The sequence below is a fragment of the Pipistrellus hanaki genome (genome assembly GCF_964339955.1).
Source record: "Pipistrellus hanaki genome assembly, chromosome: 7".
NCBI classification, from domain to species: Eukaryota; Metazoa; Chordata; class Mammalia; order Chiroptera; family Vespertilionidae; genus Pipistrellus; species Pipistrellus hanaki.
The window spans coordinates 84,662,340-84,684,387 of record NC_140509.1 but is presented as its reverse complement, the minus strand read 5'-3'; the positions used below and the strand labels follow the sequence as shown (position 1 = coordinate 84,684,387).

The window sequence follows — 22,048 nt, the reverse complement described above, 5'->3', positions numbered from 1 at the left end:
CCTTTCCTAACAACCTCACCTACAAAAGAGTAAATGTACTTCTTTAAAATGCTTAATTTAAACTTTCTTGCCAAGACATAATAACTTTGCCATGAATAAACTATGTGTAACACTATAATACAAAATAAAAATCTCCAGATTACATACACAGTTATGGCCCATTAAATAATTGACCATTGCTATTATAATCATTTTCTGAATAATTTGGTGCCACTCCCCACTAGCTGCAACGGAACACAATAAAACATAAGTAATCGACAGTATCCTTCTAAGCTTTCTCAGGTGAACTCAAGTCCAGAATCTATAAAATTCGAAATTATTCTAGGTGCTGATGGTTGTTCGGTAACATTCATATATATCACAGAACACTCTATTCCTTAACACATTAGTTAAATAAGAAAAAACTAGAAAGAAGTCTTGGTGAGCCAAGAGAACACCCCAGCTCTATCACTAGTTTTCTAAGTAACAAAACTAAACAAAATAGCCGGGACCGGTTTAGCTCAATGGATAGAGCGTCGGCTTGGGGACTGAAGGGACCCGGGTTCAATTCCGGTCAAGGGCATGTACCTTGGTTGTGGGCATATCCCCAGTAGGGGGTGTGCAAGAGGCAACTGATCAATGAATGTTTCTAACTCTCTGTCTCTCTCCCTTCCTCCCTGTACAAAATCAATAAAATATATTTAAAAAAAAAAAAACTAAACAAAACAAAAGCTTTTCTTTTCTCTGCTTCAATTAATGCATTTGTTTGTGTGTGTGTTTTTTTGTTTTTTTTAAAATATATTTTATTGATTTTGTACAGAGAGGAAGGGAGAGAGACAGAGAGTTAGAAACATCGATGAGAGAGAGTCATCGATCAGCTGCCTCTTGCACACCCCCTACTGGGGATATGCCCGCAACCAAGGTACATGCCCTTGACCGGAATCGAACCCGGGACCCTTCAGTCCCCTAGCCGACGCTCTATCCATTGAGCCAAACCGGTCTCGGCCAATTAATGCATTTGTAAAGGAGTGATACTTGATTGTGAATTCAGAAGAACTATATCAAATATAGTTCTAAGGCAAATATGTTCTATGAGACATTATTAATGACCAACTTTATTATCATTCACAACGTTACAAAATGAGAAACTAAAGACAGAAGTTATGTTTCAGTGTTTCAATATTACCATTATTTCATGCAGCAACAAATATGTATATTACTGAGAGCCTGCCATTTACCAGGATGCAGCCGCAGACGGAGTCCCACCCTCAGGAAAATTACATGTGTTGCTCATGCACACACCGGCAAGGGTTCGTGCACTCAAGCCTAGAAATCATTAATAAGGTTCTGAAGCAACCTTAGCTTTTCACGGGGCCACAGTGGGTTATAAAATGTCCTTGACACCATGTACTAATGTTCAGTGATGAGATCCTAATAGCCATTACTATCATCTACTATCAACCCCATGGCGTTCTCCGAGGCACAGCATGGCCAGCATTCGGCCACTTTTTGGATGTTTTCTGAGGTGGTAGAGAATTGGATGCAGTTCTGAAGAGGATGGTTGAAAAAAGATGGGATGCTTATATGTTATAAGAGCAATACCTTCTGCTAGATAATGAAGGATCTCTCATCTGCAAAGGAGAAATTATTGGAAATGGTGCTTTTGTTTATGGGGACAGTTCTTTGTTCCATCTTCAAGGTGGCTACCAATTATTCATCAGTTACAGCACGTCCTCAAAATATGCCAACTTCATTCAACATTGTTCATGATAAGGTTGATGAGATGCCATATGCCATAGGGACTTAATTCTTGTTTATATCAATTAGCCAACGGTTAAATTGGTTTCATTATCCATTTTGCTTAAAGTCACAGAATCTATCAACGAGGACATTAAGTGGGAACTTACTGTATTTCAGAGGTGATTAGCCAAAGGTGAAAGAGGAAGAAGAGGAGAAGGAAGAAAGGGGGAGGAGGAGGAGGGGGAGAGGGAAGAGGAGGGGGAGGGGGGAAATACAATTGACTTAAAAAAAAATCATCAATAGACTTCTAGTGATGAAAAATTTAAGAATGTTCCCACATTCTCAAGCGCTTCAGTTCTAGTAACATCTCCAAACTGTCCATGAACAGCACTGAATTGGGAGGCATTCAAGTGCACTATCTGAGCAGGCCCCCCCTCACCTCCCAGGATGCTCCTGAAAACAGGATCTGCTCTGCCTCCCAGTTCATCTCCTTCTTTCCGCCCTTGTGATCAAGAGAGTATGAAATGCCAATATTTTAGGACCAACGACTTTATTTTCAACTTGAAGCAGCAGACTGTGTGTGCGTGTGTGCGTGTGTGCGTGTGTGTGTGTGTGAAAAGAAACCGTTAATGCTCGCTGATCTCTTCCCATTGCAAGTATGGGGGTGTGAGATGGGGACAGTGCAGGGAGCTTCTGAGGAGCCAGCCCCTCAAGGAGCAGCAAGCTGCTCCGTAACACTGCAACCAGCACCCTCCCTTCCTCTTAAATACAGCCGTGAGATGCTGTCACTGTGCATCCGTATCCACATGGTGAATAAAAGACGCCAGAAGACAAATGGCCCTGCCCTACTTGGAAAAGACGGCAAGGCGCATCAGGTCGCTCCTCGTAGCGTTCTTTCCTGTTTCCACGGTTCTGAGATGGCAGCTCCCAAAATGGAGACAAAATCCAGCCCTCGCCTCTTGCAGGCTTGCTCAGTGCTCTTCTTCAGGGTCTGGATGAGGATGGTCTCCAGCCACCTCTGCAGGACCCACTCTGAAGGGGCAGGGTGAAACCACTCCCCAGAGGCCTTTATTTTAAGCTCAGACGCCACAGTTCTGCATTGTCGCCCTAACAAGCTGTCACTGTCATGCCTGCTTATTAACCCACATACCCGGTGCTCCCAAGGCTCTCAGAGAGGGTGGGCAGAGACCTCCGGAGGCTATTTCTGAGGTCTGCCCCAATCAGAGGCACTGTTTACTGAGCACTTGCTCTTCTCTACCAGACACAGTACTACATACACATTTTCATTAATCTTCACAGCATTAAAGGTAGATATTAATCCCATTGAACAGATTGGGAAGCTGGGGCTTTAAAGTCATATAATTTTCCCAGGTCACGCTCCTGTAAGGATCTTGGGAACTGTCCATCCAAAATCCATGGCTGTAACCACTGCTGTGTGTCAGAGGGGCGGCACCGAGGCCAGAGGCAGCTGGCTCTGCAGCCAGAGCCCTGCCATGGGCACTGGCCACCTCAGTGCTGTTAACCGCCAGGCCTGTCCCTCCCTCCCAGGTGGGAACAGTGACTTCTCCCGCCCTTCTCCCAGAGGGAGGACAGTGACCGCGCCCGTTGCTGCGCTCCACAAGTTCACGTCCCTCGCAGACTTCCTCACCCACCTGTTCAACGTTGGGAATGAGAGAGGCGGGCAGAGTCCCCGGAGAAGGAGGCCTGAAACTAACTTTAGAAGCTACATGTCCTCTTTTCAAAATTCAAATTTGCCTTTGTGTGACTGTATGGGGAAGCATGGGGGTGTGATGTTTGGAAACGAATTCTACGGATGTTAAAGTTATCCAGACACAAAGTTCATCAAAGTAGGCAAAACCACATTGTATGTGCTCGATCAGTAACTAAAGAAAGGACAGAGGAATCGGGCATAAGCAGATCAAACTAGCATTCTGTGTGGGTCGCTTTGATTTTAGCCTGTTTGTATTTCATTACCTCTGCATGTAGCTAATTGGTTCTCTGAGTCTCTATCAAATTAATTTAGCCACAGTTATTTTCACTCTACAAGAAGCAATGACAAAGAACTTAAACGCAATACAAACATTATTTGCCAAACCATAATAGTCTATAGTCTGACAGCCCTGTTTTTTCTCAACTGAGGCAGCCTGATAGGATGGGTCTACCTTCTTGAAATTTCAAATTGCCTAATTAAGCAACACTCATGGAGACCACACACACACACACACACACATGCACACGCACACCCGCATGCACACGCACACGCACACACACGCACACATGCACACACGCACACACACGCACACGCGCGCACACACGCACGCGCACATGCACACACACACGCACACACACACACACACACAGCTGATATAAAAACGAAGCTGCCGGCAGCAGTTAATGAACCCAGGGCACGTGCTGATTCCTACAGCCGTCAGTCAGCACAGCGCGATGCGGGAAAGGACTGTGACAGCCTGCTAATGAGCACTTTTGGGAACTCTTGGAAGAAGGAAGAGAAAATGAGTTTATAATGCTTTGGTTCAGCTAAACGTTTGTTTGAATGGGAAAAATAAAAGGTGGTAACTAATAACTGGGGCGGGGGGCTGACCATACAGTGGGGATCTGGTGACAGCAAAGGAAATGCTCATCATTCTGCAGGAAAGATACTTGTGGCTGATGCTCCGCAGCACAATCACAAAATGAGCCCCTTTTCTCCACTCTTAAAACTGCTAAAAAGAGCAAAAATGCCAAAATAGATCCCTTCAAACCTTTCTTTTAATATATCATTGTACTGATTTCAGAGAGGAAAGGAGAGGGAGGGAGAGAGAGAGATAAACATCAATGATGAGAGAGAATCACTGATCAGCTGCCTCCTGGATGCCCCCTCCTGGGGATGGAGCCTGCAACCAGGCCATGTGCCCTGACCTGGAATCTGACCATGACCTCCTGATTCACAGGCCAATGCTCAACCACTGAACCATGGCAGCTGGGCCCTTCAAAACTTTTTTAACAGTAGGAACATGGTGAATACTCTCCATCTCACTGACCACCTGTAATGAAAACCACCATTAATTAGAATTTCTGTGCAACCACATGGCATCATCATTCCGGCGCCTGAATTTAAGTCTCAGAATGCAGACTCACCGGGCACCTCGCGCCCCCTCCTCAGCTCCCCGGTCTGTAAGGACCAGGGTGGCTGCGGATGAGGTAGCAGAAGGGACAGAGCATTCTCCTGACACTCCTGAAGCCCGGCACAACCACTCCCTCCTGTCCCCACGACCTCGGACAGACTCAACCAACTAGTCTCAACTGTGCACAAGTTACCCTGCTGGAGAGACCCGGGTATTTTAGTCAAAATGGAGGGTCTGTGTGTGAAAAGACCCTGGGGGAGGGGAGTAGCTTAGACTGAGCTCTCTCTCCTCACCTGTTCTAACTCAATCCTGCTAAAACCGCTCGCCATAGTCAGATACAGCGTGTTCCCCGCGGGGTCAGAGCGCCTTCAGTATGACATGGTGCACCGCTGAGAGCGCGCTGATTGAGACCGCATTTATAATATCAAACTCCAGGCACCAAATCAGAGCCTATTAACACTCATCAGCAATAAAAGTAAAGAAACACAGAGTTTTAATTAACTCTGTGCAGCAGAAGGCGGGGAACAGGTACGGTGCCCCATAACAATCAGGATGTGGGAGGCACAGAAAACTCCGGGGAGCAGACTGCCTTTTTAATCCTGGGGGGAAGGATTAAAGTTGACTACAACTTCCATTGAGCATAAGATCCAGGATTATGTAAGAAGCTCACTGCACATGCTGGACCACAGAAGAGCAGCTGAAACTGATTCTGGAATGTGGGTAAACTGCTTTCCCTTACACCATTAATGAAAGCGAAGATCCTTCATTAGGTGGACAGTTGCTACTGGCCACTGTGATTTTCTAAAGACAGCAGAGACTTGCATGCACTTTCGTTCCGGATAAAAGCGCTCAAGTCCCAAAGGACAGCTCCCCGGATGAGAAAGTTCCCGACCAGGTCTAACGCCTCCTGCACCTGCTCCCGGGTTCGGGAAGGGAAGGCCAGGCCGTGTGTGCGGGACACTTTCTGTTGAACCTTTTCTTTAAAAAAGCGGACCTTTTCCAAACATCGCGGCGAGTCAGAAATCGTGCAAGAATGAGCATCTAATCAGAATGAAACATGACGGTACCATCCTGGGTGGCCTGCACTTGACACCCAGAATACCCGGGACTCCTCATCATTCCGCCAAGGTCCCTGCAAGACGCAGGCAGCCAGGCTTCACAGGTGCCCCCCAGTCTGCGCGCAGGAAAGGAAGTTGCCTCTGTGTCCCGGACTCCAGCCGCTCCTCACCCACCCCCGCCCTCGGGGTACATGCACCTGGGCCGGTCCGCTCATCTCCAAACTCCCGGAGACAGCGCCGAGCAGCGGCCACCTGCGCGGAGCACCCCGCCCGGGAGCGCCAGGCCGGGCGCCTTCCCAGCGCCCCCGCCCCCGGGCCGGCCCGCGGCTCTGTCCCGGGACCCGGAGCGGACACCTCCGGCGGAGCCGCGGGAGCGCGGCGGGCATTACATAAGCACAGCCCGGACGGACAGCTCCGGGAAGCGAAAGCAGCCGCGGGCGGGCGGGGCGGGGCGGGGCGCCGGGGGCCGGGAGCCCGGAGCCCGGAGCGGGGAGCCCGGAGCCGGGCGCCGGGCGCCGGGGGCCGGGAGCCCGGGGCCGGGGGCCGGGGGCCGGGAGCCGGGGGCCGGGGCGCCGCCACTTACTCGAAGGCGAAGAAGAGCCCGCTGGTGACCAGGATGAGCACGAGCGTCAGGTAGAAGACGCCCCGCTGCTGGGCCATCATGATGCGGCCGTCGCAGAAGAACTGGTTCCTCCCCGGGAAGACCTCCCATTTCCTGCGCGCCCGGACCCGCTTCTTCTCCGCGGGGGGCGCCTCCATGGGGGAGGGGCTGTGGGTGCCGATCTGGCTGTACTCGCAGTCTCCCATGGGCCCGCCGCCGCCGCCCGGAGACATCCACGCGCGCAGCCGGCGCGGGGCGCACGCCCCCCGGAGCCCCCGGCCGCGCGGGCCCCGCCGCGCCACGGCCGCCCCTCTACGCGGGGTCCGCGCCGGGCGGCAACTTCGCGGGGGGCGCCCCGGCCGAGCCCGCGGGGCGCCCAGCGCTCATCGCCGGCGCCCCCACCCGGGGGGACGCCGCTCGCCCGCAGCCCGCGGCGGCGCTCGGGCGCTTCCAGCCCGCGGGCCGGGGCGCGTGGAGCCGCCCGGCCGCCCCCGCGCCCGCCGCGCGCCCGCCGCCCTCGGCCCGGGCCCCGCGCGCTGCGGGCGGGGAGAGCACGAGGCGGCGGCCGCGGAGCCGGCTGCTCGGAGCCCCGCGCGCGGCTCGGCCAGGGTTGGTCCGCTCCTTCCTCCGGCGGCGGGTCCTCCCCGGAGAGATGGCAACTGGGAGGCCCTCCGGCACCGGCAACCCCTCCCAGGGGTGGGGACGCGGGCCGGAGCGGAGCGGAGCGGCGGGCGCGGTCGGGCTCTCGCTGTCCCGCAGGAGCCGGCGCGGGGCGGGCGCGGGGGCGGAGAGCGCCTCCGGCCGCGGGGCGAGCGAGCGCACGGACACTTGTTTGCGGGGCTCGGCCGCGGCTCGGAGCGTCCGCCTCCTGCCGCGGGTGGGCGGCGGCCGCGCGGCGCCCCGGCTCCTCCTTCCGCTCCTCCTCTCTCTGCGGAGCCGCACCGCCGGCGGGCCGGGCCGGGCCGGGCCGGGCCGGGGCCGGGCTCCCCAGCATCGCCTTGGACATGGCCCGCCGCGGCGTGCGCTCCCCGCCGGCCCCGCTCCCCCCCCCCCCCCCCCGCGGCCTCGGACACACCCCCATCTAGCGGCTCTGGGGCCGCACGGAGAGGGTCCCTCCCGGCCGCGGGCACTGCCTCCTCCCGGGGGGCGCGGTGGCTGCGGGCGGCTTTAATGCTCGGGGAGGGGGGGGGGGGTGACGGGACAGCCGGACCCGGGAGGGAGCTGCGGGCCGGCCCTCGGGCCAGGGTCCCAGTGTCCCGGGGAGGGAGGACAGCGGACGGTGCGGGCGGCTTCCGGGCCGGCCCCGCCTCCCGCCCGGGGACCAGCGGCGGCCGGCTGTGCGGGGGCTGCTGCCCGGCCTTTCCCTTCCCGCCCTCCAGCCGGCGCTCCTCGGCTCGCTTTATTGCTCTGCTCCCCGCACGCCCCGCGGCCGCGGGGATCTCCGCCGCCGCCCCGCTGTCCCCGCTGCCCCGCCGTCCCCGCTGTCCCCGCCCGGCGCTGCACGGGCTCCGCGCCCGCCGCGGCTGGCACTGCCCGTGGGAAGCGGAAAGCGGGGGCAGCGGCGCACACGCTCGGTTTTCCGAGCCCCGCTGTCCTCTCCGGGCCCGCTGGGAGGTGTAGTTCTTCCTCTCGCCGGCCGGCTCCGAGAGAAAACCGACTTGGGAATGGAGGACTACAAATCCCAGCATCCCCCGCGACGAGGGCGGGAGCGGCAGGGTGCTGGCATTTCTGGTGCTTGGCGGTCGGAGGTGGGAGCTAACAAAGAACGCTGGGGACGCCGTGCCCCCTCCGTGCCAGCTCTGTGCACGGTATGTGTGCAGTCTGTGCTCCGCCCTGCGAGGCACTGCTGTCTCCAGTTTCCAGGTGCTCCACTGCTTGCCAGCGATCACAAAGCGCCCCTGTGGTGGAGATGGGATACCCCAAACCCCGAGAAATTCCCTCACAAAGCGCTGCCTCCTCTGGGAGCTGTGCCAAAGGGAGAAGAGACCCATTTAACCAAAAGAGGAAAAGATCAGGGCCAGTTGGGGAGAGCTTCCTCTAGTAGTGGGGGTGGCGATTAGAAAAAGACACCTAAGTCACAAGGGTTTTAGAATTTTAAAAAATGGAATTTACAAGCGTCTATCCCAAAGCAGGTTAGGGGACTGAGTAGGCTCTTATATAATCAGAATAGAGTTCCAGTGGTTTTAGATAGTGCATGACGGAGAAGCACAGTTTGGGGACAATTAAGTTCTTTCTGGCTACGCTATTAAACAACAACAACAACTGGCAAGCCTGGCATTTCAAGTGAAAGCTGTCATATGCTTTTCTGCCCTTTAGCTCGTGGGATCAACAGGATGCTGTTCTCCTTCGAATTGTTCCAAGCACTTTTCTCAGGGTGCCCAGTCAAGATCCATGGCGTGATGGCTTTAAAATAAAGATCCTCATTCTTGTTGCCAATCAAGACCTAATTTTTCTGGCATTGTGGTTATGTTTTTTAAAAGTTATACATACTAAAGAATTTGCATGTGCCTTAAAATACTCCAGCCTACCCATTCCCCCCAAAACATGACAGTATAGATGAAACAATATTGGCAAACTGTGGAAAATTATCAATTTATTGTAGTTACCTATTGCAGCAAATTATCACAAATTTAGCAGCCTAAAACAACCTCAGTTTCCATGGCTCAGGTGTCCAGGCACCGGGGTCCTCTGCTCAGGGTCTCACACTTGGCAGCACGGTGTTGGCCTTGGTGCATCCTCATCTGGAGCTCACCTGGAAAGCATCAGTTTCCACACGCAGGTCACTGGCAGCATTCACCTCCTTGCCCCTGTAGGACCGAGGACCTGGCCTGTTGCTGGCTGTCAGCCGGCGTTGGAGGCCGTTGTCACTGGGCTTCCCCAGCATGGCCACTTGGCTTCAACGAGCCAGCAAGGAGAGCCCCCAGAGTGAGTCTGCTAGCAAGATGCAATCTTACATAACAGGACTAATCACACAGAGGTGACATCAAATGTGCCACATTCTGTGGGTGAGAAAGCCAATCACAGGTTTCCACACACTCCAGGGAGGGGACTGTGTACACAAGGGAATGGACATGAGGATGGGGGCCACTCTAGAGTGTGTCCACCACAGCGTACAGGCAAGTCCCATAGGCTATGCTCCACCACATCTACATATGTGTGTGTTCGGAATTTCCCTTAATAAAAAGAATTATTCTCTTTAATTATATCTGCATTTGCCATTGCAAGTAAGTTTCTAGATAAACTGATAGAATTGTTTGCAGTTCTCTTTCTAGGAGTTGCTGTTTCTCCCCGCTCCATGTTTACTCAGAGCTATGGCAGGAAAGTCATGGAGGGCATACCGAAAGAGGTCCGCTGGAACCTGGCATGATGACCACAGATTTGAGCTTGCCACCTAAAAGCTACTCTGTAAGGCATGAGAGGACTCGCTCATTCATTCATTCGTTCATACCACATTCATTTAGGGGCCTCGTTGGTGCCAATACTATTTTAGCAGCAGGGATATGGAAGGATCCAAGATGGTGGAGGAAGAGGTTAAGGAGCCAAAACAATGAATGCAAATGAAATGCAAACAATGAAGTCAAATAAGTGATAAGACAATTTCAGAGAGCAGTTACAAATATGAAAAAAGGGTTATGGGATAGACAGGAGGAACAAGAGACCTCTCTGGAGGAGGCATTGGGCAGAGAACCTAATGATGGAAAACAGTAAGTGCAAACAAAGGCTCGAGGCAGACCAAGCCAGGAGGGCCAGGAGTACAGAGAAAAGCTGGCTGGAATGGAGTCGGAGAGGGAAAGTGGTAAGAGGCACGGCTGGGAGGTGTGTGGAATTAGCCCTTCAATCCAGGACCACCATTGTGTTAAGTGTTAGGTGGTCAGAAAGAATAACAACATACAGTATGTGCCCTCAATGAACAGATAGCATTCAAACTTTAATGCTAGGAGGACCTCAGTGCATCTAGAAATAGGTACCCAAACACTTGTTCTGCCTCTGAGGAAGTGGAGGCCCCGGACAGAAGTGACCTGCTACAAATTCTTTGAGAATTCCTCACAATAAGAAACAATCTGTAAATGAATTTGGATTGATATAAAACTTCAGAAAACTCAGGAAGAATGCTTAGTGCCTGCCATGGCAAGGCAGTGTGAGAAGTTCAATGTGGCAGAGAAGCTACGGACTAGGTGAAACAGCATGGAGACACATGAGAAAGAAAATCAGGAAAGAGAATAATGGACTGCAGATAACTATTTTCTGGAGTATCTTCTAGTATTTGCCAGTATCCTATCTTGGCTCTTTATAAAAGGGTGTCCCAAAAAATGTATACACACTTTGGATAATTATAAAGGTAGTGTTCATTAAGATACACTTCATTTTCAAAATGTAATAAAACCTACATGTGTGCATACATGGGGGTGGGGAGGTGGGGAGAGACACCCTGTATTTAGTTCATTAAATCCAGAGAACAGCCCAACCAGACAAGGAGGAAACTGAAGGTCAGAGAAGTTGGGTGATTTGCTCAAGGTTCCCGCTAGGAAGTACCCAAGCCAGGGCTCGGGGCCCAGTATCCATGTCTGGTTCTCGCGTTTCCTATCCAGCCCACTCCACAGTGGAGAGAGTGCACCGTGTCTGACTACCTGCCAGAGGAGCAGGGAAGAGTGCCTTCCTTTCAGAGGAAGGAGAGATCCCTGCGGCCTGGACTGGAACAAAGGGGGATACCGGCACTGGGACCACTCCAACAGGCGGAGCTAGAGGGCTGAGGACCTCAGGGAAATGGCAATGGTGCAAAAACACATGATGTCTAGATGGAGTAGACTGGACTTGGGAGGGGATTCCAGAAAAAACTCCCAAGATGTTCTGGAAGCAAGATAGGGAGGAGAAGGAACCCATGAATCTCAGATGAGCAAGTTGCACTGTGGGCAGCCAAAGCTCAGGCCCTCCAGGGCCTGGGAAGTGGCACAGAAGCCTGCCTCACGGTCACCCCACCTGAGGAGCAAGGAAGCTGGACTTTATCCTCCAACCTGCCTGTGATTAGAGCTCCTTCCGGGGGCCTTAACTCTTTACCTTCTTCACAAGACCACCCTCCGAAAGCTACCAGAGCAGCACCAAATGGCCCTCCCTCGACAATAAGCGGGATCTTTGGCTCCAGAGGGTCTTTGCCTGTTGTCATCTGACTCGGGGGCCACTGACAGCAGGGGTTATGTTATCCACAAAATTAGAGCTTCGTCCTTTCATCTGAGCAGCTCAAAGCATTCCACAAACCCACCTGGGGAATGCTCAGCAGCCAAGAGGAAGTATGGGCTTATCTGCGGTGAAAGAGGAAGATACTCGGATCGTAGAACAGTATGTGGGGCCTGCATGAGTCTGTGCCCTGTGTGCTCAGAGGGACATGTCCTAGAAGGAGAACTTTGGAACCACCAGAAAGGGACTTCCTCAGAGTCTGTGACGGCAGGAAGTGACTGCTGAAATTCCCAGACCAACAAAATTCCTCAGAAAACCACACACCTGAATTCCCGCCAACCCGACCCTTGCTCCCATTTTCACATGTGCTCAGCACATCTGGGAACATCTTGTGTCAAAACACGAAAGGTGTTTAAAGTAATAAACTCAGCACTACAAGAAAAATGGGGTGAGACAGAAAAAAATTAAAAATGTTCTTGTAATTTCCTCAAGTGACTTGTTCTTACATTTTAGCACTAAAAAATGCTTTAGTGTTTTTATAAAAATAATACATATGCATTGAAAAAATATGAAAAAGAAAAGTTGTATTACACATAAATATTAAAAATGGAAATGTTCTAATTCCCATCATCTTACTCATTAACATTTTATTGATTATCCTTATATAGTTCATGTATGCACACATACACATCTATTATCATTTAACAAAAATGGGATGTATCATGCATGCTTTTATACTGTATGCTTTTATATATATACTAGAGGCTTGGTGCACGAAATTCATGCATGAGGGGGTGTGTTCCTCAGCCCAGCCCACACCCTCTCCAATCTGGGGACTGGGCCTAAATGGGCAGTTGGACATCCCTGTCACAATCCAGGACTGCTGGCTCCCAACCACTCACCTGCTTGCTGCCTGATTGCCCCTAACCACTTCTGACTGCCAGCCTGATCACCCCCTAACCACTTCCCTCCCAGTCTGGTGGCCCGGTCACCCTAACTGTAACCCCCAACTGCCCTCCCCTGCTGGCCCGGTCACCCTGTCACCCCCAACTGCCCTCCCCTCTAGGCCTGGTCGCCCCTAACTGCCCTCCCTTGCCAGCCTGGTTGCCCCTAACATCCCTCTCCTGCCAGCCTGGTTGCCCCCAAGTGCCCTCCCCTGAAGGCCTGGTCTCTCCCAACTGCCCTCCCTTGCTGGCCTGATTGCCCACAACTGCCCTCCCCTGCTGGCCATCCTGTGGCAGCCATCTTGTGTTCACATGGGGGCAGAATCTTTGACCACATGGGGGTGACCATCTTGTGTGTTGGGGTGATGGTCAATTTGCATATTACATCTTTATTAAATATAGGATATACAATTGTATTATTTTTCCTCTTAATCTTTCACCCCCACTCCTTCCCAAGTACATGCCTTCCTCCAGGCACATATAATTACAGGCAAACATATAGACACACATAAATACAGCCCATATTCCAATTTTATCAATTGTCATAACAATGTTCTCTATAGTCCATTTTCCCTAGTTCAGGCACTTAGACATTAGGTCCCTTGAGTATCCTTTAATATGGAACAGCCCCCACTCCTCTCTTTTAGTTGCTTGCTTTTGACAATTTAGAGGAGTACAGGCATTTATTTTGTATGGACAGTGTTACTAAGTTTGGGTTTGCCTGGCATTTCTGCCCAGTAAAACCAGGACAGGGCTCCCAGCAGGCTTCAGCCCTACGCACACAGGCAGCGCTGCTGGAACCATATGCCTGGGTCAGGCCTGCTGCTTCTGGGCCCACGGTTCCTCCGACACTGACAAGAGCATTTTTGAAGAAGCATGTCCATACTGCTTCCGCTGCAGATGCTGGATAAATCTGGAATGTGCCTGAAGCCCAAGTCAAAGCTGACACCCAGATACGGGCACTTGTGAATTAAGAGGCAAAAAGGTATGCGCTCAATTTTCAAGAAGCAAAAATTATGAAAAGGTGCACGGCTCTCACACTGTTTTGCTGATGACTTGTCAGACATGCACCAGAGAGTCAACATAATGGTCCAAGGAGACACTCTGTACCCACAATGAGATAATTCTAAGATCAGACCCAGGCAGGAGACCCCAGAGTCCAGCGCTGAGTTCTACAAAGTCTGCTTCCAAAGGCGAGAGCCCGGCCTCCGTCTTCAGGACACCTACCTTTGGACAGTCAACGCCCACACACCCCTCAAAGGACTTGAACAAAAAAAAAAAACGCTTATCTCAACCACAAATGCTGCGTAGTCAGAAAGAATTCCAAAAGAATCCACAGTGGATTTCAGAAATTTCTTCTCTCCTCTCTAAAGAACGGATTCTGAGTAATGTCTAAGGCTACTTCTGAACTAGCAGCCTTAGACATTGGAACAATGTGTGACAAAAAGCTAGTCAGTGGAACAATGTGTGATTTTTATTATTCTCTGAATACATGGAAACCAGGTCTAAGAACAGACTTTTTTTTTTTTTCTTTTTTCTTTTTTTCTTTTTTTGCATCCTTGGCATTTCTGGGAAATAAAAACCTCATTGAATGAATAACTGAAACTTACCTACCTCAAAGGTAGGTTGTGAGATAAAAAAATATGTGGAGGTGCCTTCTAAATAGTCAATTCAATTGCAGGTATTTATCGTATTCTTATTTTCCCTTTTCTCACCAGTTTTCGTTGTTCATATTGTCTTTCAAAAGAAAACTGAGATCTTTATGAGAGTGTCTACTTACTCATGAGTAAGTGGTTTACTGTTGAACTGAGGAGTAGAAGTTGGTAGTTTAATAATAAAATCAGCAGGGGAGCCGAGACCGGTTTGGCTCAATGAATAGAGCGTCGTCGGCTTGGGGACTGAAGGGACCAGGGTTCGATTCCGGTCAAGGGCATGAACCTTGGTTGCGGGCATATCCCCCGTAGGGGGTGTGCAAGAGGCAGCTGATTGATGACTCTCTCTCATCGATGTTTCTAGCTTTCTATCTCTCTCCCTTCCTCTCTGTACAAAATCAATAAAATATATTTTAAAAAAATAAAATAAAATCAGCAGGGGACAAGACAGACTTATTCAAATAGACTTTTTTCTACCAAACTCACCTTAATTACAATCCCTCTATGGATAAAAAGAGAGGGGCATTGGTTGAGTATACCCTTTAATGCAAAAAAATGAATTTATATTTTTCATTCAATGAACATTCAAATGAAATTCCTTGTCAATATTTCTTTTCTTTTGTAAACCTATGACTAATATTTGAATCTATCCATACTTCCATTTAAAGATAAAATTTGAGCAGTCTTGGATTTAGATTAGTTTCCTCCAATCCCCTCCCCATTGTCTAGTGTAAAATTCAGCAGTAAATGTTGATGATAATGAAATACCAAATGCTGGCGAGGAGGTGAAGAAACAGAGTTCTCATAGACTGCACTCATCCAGTGCTATTCGGAAGAGACAGGTACAAGCACAGTCACTGAAGCAGTGTTGTTGTTTTTTATAGTAAAAAGAATTTAAATTTGAAATAACATATGTGTCCATTAGTAGACTAAACTATGGATTATTCATACAATGGAATATTATGCAGAGTGACATGGGAAAACTGGAACTATAACATGTAAATTTCAAAACATGTAAATTTCCAAAAAAAATGATATAAAATGAAAAGATAATTTTGCTGAAGGTTACATACATATATTATGTTTTTATATGAATTATCATAGGGTCTATTATTTGTGGTTATATACATGTATGCTAACTTTCAAAAAAATTCAAAGGATGCCAAACAGAAAATTCAGCATATTTGTTCTCTCTGAAAAGGAAGGAGGAAAAGGAGAAAAAGAGGATCCAAAATTTTAGCTGTATGATTGACACAGGGAAGATTATATTCAATAGCTCAACTTTTCTATAACTCTGCAATATTCTTTCACATATTTTGAAGAACACAATGTTCTTTCACTTCCACAGCCCGATATGTTTAGAAATGAATGACAGTGTTTTCAAACAATGTGTCTTCTCAGATAAGACCTACTCTTTAGGAACCAGCAATGTAAGGGAATTTTCTTTTGACCTTTCTCACTCTGTAATTAGGAGTCCCTTCCTGGCCTTGGCCCACACTGACGAGGAACGTCTGTATCTGCTTACCGAGGCTTACTGAGAAGGAACGGCACTTCGTCAGCAGGGTGACTATGGAGGCTTGGGAAAAATGCGAGAGTCATCCAGCACAGGTGAGAAGACTGGAAAAGAAAGGTGTGTTTCTTTCACTCATCACCACAGTGCAAAGAGCTCAGTTATACATCAAAGTTTATTGGGCTCCCTGGATGGCTTTGTTCGCACATAACGCCATCACCACAGGGAAAACTTGCCCCTGCTACCTGTCCCAATCAGCTCTTCCCTGTTAAATGTTTACTGCCTCCTGGCAAAAGGGAAAGTGGCCGATAAAAATTCCATTTTCTCAACTTTGGTATTTTAACAGGGAAACTGATATATCTGGATTAATACCAGCGTTTGGTGAGTTTGGGGCTGATTTTTGAAAAATCTCTTGAAGGCTGAGAAAAACAAGAGTATTAAAGGGGAGAACTGAGAAGAAAAAAGCGGACAAAGTCTATATGATATAAATAATGTAAAGTGTGACCCTTAAAGTGTTGGATGGCCGAGGTAAAGCTGAGCAATACTGAAGAGCTATGTCAGAATCCACAGAATAACCAGTAGTGTGTGTGCCGCCGAGGGGAGCAGGGAATAGCCAATGGGGAGTCTCATGGGGAGCTGGCAGTTAGTCTGCATCTTCACTGAGACTCGACTCACCCTCAGTCAAAGGAATAAAAAGAAAATGTCAAAACCAAGGATAAAATGCAACTTCAAAGGCACTGTTGAAATGTTTGAGGAAATGGCATGAGTGAAGAATCATGTTTAAAAATATATGTGTTACCGAAACCAGTTTGGCTCTGTGGACAGAGTATCAGACTGCGGACTCAAGGGTCCCAGGTTCGATTCCGGTCAAGGGCATGTTCCTTGGTTGCAAGGACATCCCCAATAGGGGGTGTGCAGGAGGCAGCTGATCGATGTTTCTCTCTCATCGATGTTTCTCTCTGTCCCTCTCTCTTCCTCTCTGTAAAAAAAAATCAATTATATATATATATATATATATATATATATATATATATATATATATATATATATATATATATGTGTGTGTGTGTGTGTGTGTGTGTTATGGGCAGAAGTATGCCTCATGCACCCTCAAAATTCATAGGTTGAAGCCCCAATCCCCAATAACTCAGAATGTGGCTGTATTTGAAAATAAGGTCTTTAGTCACGGTGGGCCCTAACCTGTTTCACAGACATGCCCTGAGGTAGATAATGCGAGCACACAGGGGGATATGGCTGTCTCCAAGCCGAAGAGAGAGGCCTCAAAAGAAACCAGCCCTGCTGACGCCTTGATCTCAAACTTCTAGCCTCCAGACTTGTGAGGAAATAAATGTGTGTTGTTTAAGCCCCAAGTCTGTACTACTTTGTTATGGCAACACTAGCAAACTAATTCAATAGAGTACACTAAAAATGATGGTAAAAACCCTTTAACATTTAAGCCATATTGTTGAATTTTAAAAAGCATGCTATCAAACACTTGTATAGAGCAATCCAATTTTTATAAAATCGTGGAACTATATACATAAATGCTAGAGGCCCGGTGCACAGATTCATGTACCATTCGGTCCCTCAGCCTGGCCTGTGGGGATCAGTGAATCTCCGGCTGCCACAGTCTGGCCTTACCCGGAAGCTTACTGGGCTCCAGCCGGCTGTCCACGTGTCAATCCCACAAGCACAAAGTAGTGCGCGAAGCAGTAGGTGGCCGGGTAGGAACTGAGCCCAGAGCTGGGCACCACACACTGCTCCCGCTCATCCCGGCCCCCCTGCGCCTGCCTCCACTGCTGGGGGCCGCAGGGGGAGTGTCCACAGGAGAGGCTCGCACTGCTGCAGCTGTGCTCACCTGTCCGGCGCCTGTCTGCCAGCTAAGCAGCACTCCCGCTGTGGGAGTGCACTGACCACCAGGGCCAGCTCCTGCATCAAGCGTCTGCCCCCTGGTGGTCAGTGCACATCATAGCTACCAGCCGGTCGTCTGGTTGGCCGGTCATCCAGTTACTTAGGCTTTTATATATATATAGATGGATAAAAAGTGTTATTGGTGATGTTTTGGGCAATTTAACATTTTTTCTCTATTGGTTTTTTTCTGTGTTGGCCCCTTATTTGAATAAGCATGTGAGTGGCAACTGTCAAGTGGGAATAAATATACAGAGCAAGAAAAGCCTGCAGCTCAGGGCAGAACCTTGGGGAGTGCTGGTATTAAAGGGACAGAGGTGGGAGTGAGCAAAGGCAACAGAGGAGGATCCGCGGGAGAGGAAAACCCCCGGGTCTCATTCTAAAGCAGCTGGGGAAGGGCGGGTGCAGGAGAACGGGGTGCTCGCCAGTGGTGAGCACTGCGGAGCTGCCTGGAGGTCAGGCGGAGCATGTGGTGGGGAAGCTGGGAAATGTTTCCCCTGGGAGCAGTTTGGAGGAGGTGGGGCCAGTTTGTGAGGGTCTGTGGGACGAATGGGCAGCAAAGAAGGAAGGCGGCAAAGCCATGAATAGTGAAGAAATGACAGACCTCCAGGAACGGAAGCACGCTGTCATCATCATACTAAGAATAGCCTGACTACGAACCTGGGATGTGGAGATGCCCGTTACCCTAGAAACCCAGGGGAGGGTACCCTAGCAACATGGCAGCTGTTTCTGCACGGTACCTAAGGTGTTTCTAGATCCATTCATTCTGGTGGAATCTGTCAATTAGCCTGTAGTCTATGTTATGTGGGAAGATGTTTTTATGAACCAAAGGTCTTGACAGTGAAATCTCTTCACAGCCCCTCTAAGCAAAGGGGCTGGCAGCACCCAGCAGAACTGGTGCCTAGAAAGGTTCCCTAATGGGACAAGAAGGTGCTTGGAAACATGTTTGACGACAGGAATGTGCCTTCTTGTCTGGTTTCCCTACCTTTTAGCCAGGTTCCCTTGGGATGAGGACACACAGGTACACAAAAACTAAATAGTAAAGACAGAAGGAGAGAGAGGCAGAGAAGGCATGCATTTAGAAAGTGTGCTAGGCACCACACTTTCTCCCTGTATCTTAGCCAGGTAGCCCTAGGATGATATATCATCAATGTTATAAGAATACTAGAGGCCTGGTGCACAAAAATTCATTCCCTCGGGAGGGGCCCTCAGCCCGGCCTGTGCCTTCTCACAGTCTGGGAGCCCTCTGGGGATGTCTGACTGATAGCTTAGGCATGCACCCCTGGGGATTGGGCATAAGCTGGCAGTCAGACATCCCTCTGGCAGCCCAGGAGCCCTCGAAGGGTGTCTGGCAGATAGCTTAGGCCCGCAGGGAGGAGGCAAAGCTATCAGTCAGACATACTTAGTGCTGCCACAGGTCAGGAGAGGCTCCCGTCACCACCGCTGTGCTTGCAGCCATCAGCCCAGTTTGTGGCTGAGCAGAGCTCCCGCTGCGGGAGCACACTGACCACCAGGGGGCAGCTCCTGCATTGTGTCTGCCCCTGGTGGTCAGTGCATGTAATAGCGACTGGTTATTCCTGGTCATTCTGACATTAGGGTCAATTTACATATTACCCTTTTATTATATAGGATATATATAGACACCAATCTATGGATTTGAGTACCATGTACTAAGCAGCATATTACCTACTTCACTTGTATTATTTATTTTTTACACGATCCCAAATAGGTAGGTACTATGACTGCAGCCTTTTTATAGAGGAGGAAACTGAGGCTTAGAAAAATTCATGTTATTTGAGATCACACAGACTACTTTTTTGTTGTTGTTAATCCTCACCCGAGAATATTTTTTCCATTGATTTTTAGAGAGAGTTGGAGGGAGAAACATTGATGTGTGAAAGACACAATGATTGGTTGCCTTTCGAGCATCCCACTGAGTCTGGTACATGCCCTCGGCCGTGAATTGAACCCAAGACCCTTTGGTGTGCGAGCTGACACTCTGACCATTGTGCAACACTGGCCAGGGCAAGGTCACACCGACTACTTGGTTTAAGGTCATTTCCTACTTGATTTAAGGGCACAAAGTGACCTTCAACATCCTGTCCCTGGCTGGGGACCCTGCAGGGTGCTACTAGACTTAGGTACACACTGAGTGAACAACTCAGAGAAGAATGTGAATGTGTGAGGGAGGCCAGGTGTCCCCCAGGTGGGGGCAGCCAGAAGGTTCCTCAAAGCAGGTAGATTTAAACACTGACATTGAAACAGAGGAAGAAGTTTAATTAAGTGGAGATTCCTTTTACCACAAAATCAAAACATCATCTTTTTTTCTACCTTTCTCTGTGTTATTCCCTCCCCAGCTTCTTTGAAGCTACCTCTGAACAGCAAGGCATGGCTGGCACCAGCGTCTTCTTGTTCCCATCATCTTTTATTTCCTCTGGTCACTGAAATTCCCTGGCAATAGCCGGCAGAGCCGGGCATGCTCAGAGGCTCTGAGACCAGCACAGGCTGTCATTGCTAAACCGGGGGCAAGGATAACCTGGTCACAGTGACTTCAGTAGTGCTGTGCCAACCCGCCTCCAGGAGGGGCATTGTCTGAGGCAACCGGAACCCACCCTGGAGGCAATTCTAGGCACAGCTCTGCCCCAGGGTGGAGATGAGTTCATCTTTAATGGTCATCTGTTATGAAATTCTAAAGTCCTCTGTCTCTTTCAACCGAAGGACTTGTATACATGCATATAAGTACAACTAATGGACACAAAACTCTGGGGAGGGAGGGTATGTATGGGGGGGGGGCAATGTTAAAATATGTACACAGATAATAATTTAATAAATAAATAAAAATAGAAAAAAAAATAAAGTCCTCTGTCTCTTTAAAATTGGATGATGGAGAAGTTAAATGGTCAATTTCACACCTGCTCTGCCCGGGGCATTTGGCTGGGTGTCTTCCCTGCACTTCCTGGCACCTACCCCACCCCGTGTCCTCCAAATCTGTCTCTGGTTGGCTGAGTTGCTTTACCAGAAAACAGAAAGGAATTGTTCAAGTAGACCAGTTTTTAAATTATTAAAAACATTCTTGCCTGCTCACCATCAGAAGTCTGTAATTCCGTCAGCTGAACAATACAGTAATCAGAGAAAGGTCTCTGGACACCTCTAGAAAACAAGCCAAAGATATTGAGGAAAAATTCCAAAGAGTCATTTGCTCTTATCCAAGACGAATTATTAAGTATGAGAAGGAAAGCTGTGATAGTCAGTTGACAGCAGTTGCCAGAAAGAAACTGAAACATCTTAAGAAGAAAAAAAACAACAACAAAAAAAACCTCTCAGGCCAATAGACCCAAAATTTAAATAATTGATTGCAGCGCTAGATTTCCACATGTTTGACTTGTAGACAGGCTTAAGCAAATCCTTGTTCAAACACATGTAGGATATGAGGAACTACATCCTCATTCCGAAGGGGAATTTAGTTTTAAGACAGTTTAGATTGTATAATTGGGGGAAAAACTTCACCTCTAGAATTATGATACAAAATAAAATACTAAAATGATTTCAACTAAATATCCTGGAGCAGGATGGACCATCACAACAAGTAAGGGACCACCCACAACCTTACTTGCAACCTGTGGTCCCAGGTCATGTACACAAAGAATGCAGCAAGGGCTGCTGGGAAGACCAAAGCAGCAGGATCTTCACACACTTTTTCCGTAGCCGTATATGATTTTAAAAGCTGGATACCTAAAGTGCCATTTCTCCCCAGTTTCGAAGCAATGCCATTTTATTATTGTCTCCCTAGGAATGGCAACGGCCATTTCTGAGCAGGGCCTGCTTATCTGAGCTGCTTTCCCTGTTGAGTTTTGGATGACACAAATACATACTTTCCCGGAATGGATTCTTCAGGGCTAATCCTGCTCCCTGGGGAATCAGCTAGCGCTGCTGCAGCCATACTCCCAGCGCTAAGCAGCCAAGGAAAGCCATTCTGCTCCCCCGAGACCAGTTTGAGGAACTTCGGGTCCTCCGGGACTAGTGGAAAGTTACAGAAGCTGTGACCAAACTGTCAGAACTCTCCAGATCTGCTTGCGGTCAAATGTGGAGTGAGGCAGTGAGGCCCAGGAGACTCACAGCATCCCGGGAAGCCTTCCGTGCTGGCGCGGGAGAGCAGGAGGGTTCTCTCTGGGGAGCGCATATGTCTGACAGCATGGGACTCTTCTTTAAACATTAAAGCATGGAAACGTCTGCTAGCACCGGAGTATGCACACCTTGTATCAGACTAACTCTCCCACAAAAAGAGCTATAAAAACAGCTCCCCCAAACAGAAAAGCTATTCAAACAATGGGTGACTAGAGCAGCCAGGACTTAAGGGCT

General features: G+C 49.2%; 1 protein-coding gene across 7 annotated transcripts in view; it reads right to left on the bottom strand.

Moving 5' to 3' along the window:
* The window catches only part of ZDHHC14 (zDHHC palmitoyltransferase 14), a 116,824-nt gene extending 109,951 nt beyond the window's left edge, over positions 1–6,873 (bottom strand). For all 7 annotated transcript variants that reach the window (XM_084889713.1, XM_084889714.1, XM_084889715.1 and 4 more), the window contains exon 1: positions 6,486–6,873. In XM_084889713.1, the coding sequence (XP_084745839.1) occupies positions 6,486–6,736 (251 nt within the window). In that variant the 5' untranslated portion in view covers positions 6,737–6,873. The remainder of the gene's footprint in view (positions 1–6,485) is intronic.
* Between the last annotated feature and the right edge of the window lie 15,175 nt (positions 6,874–22,048).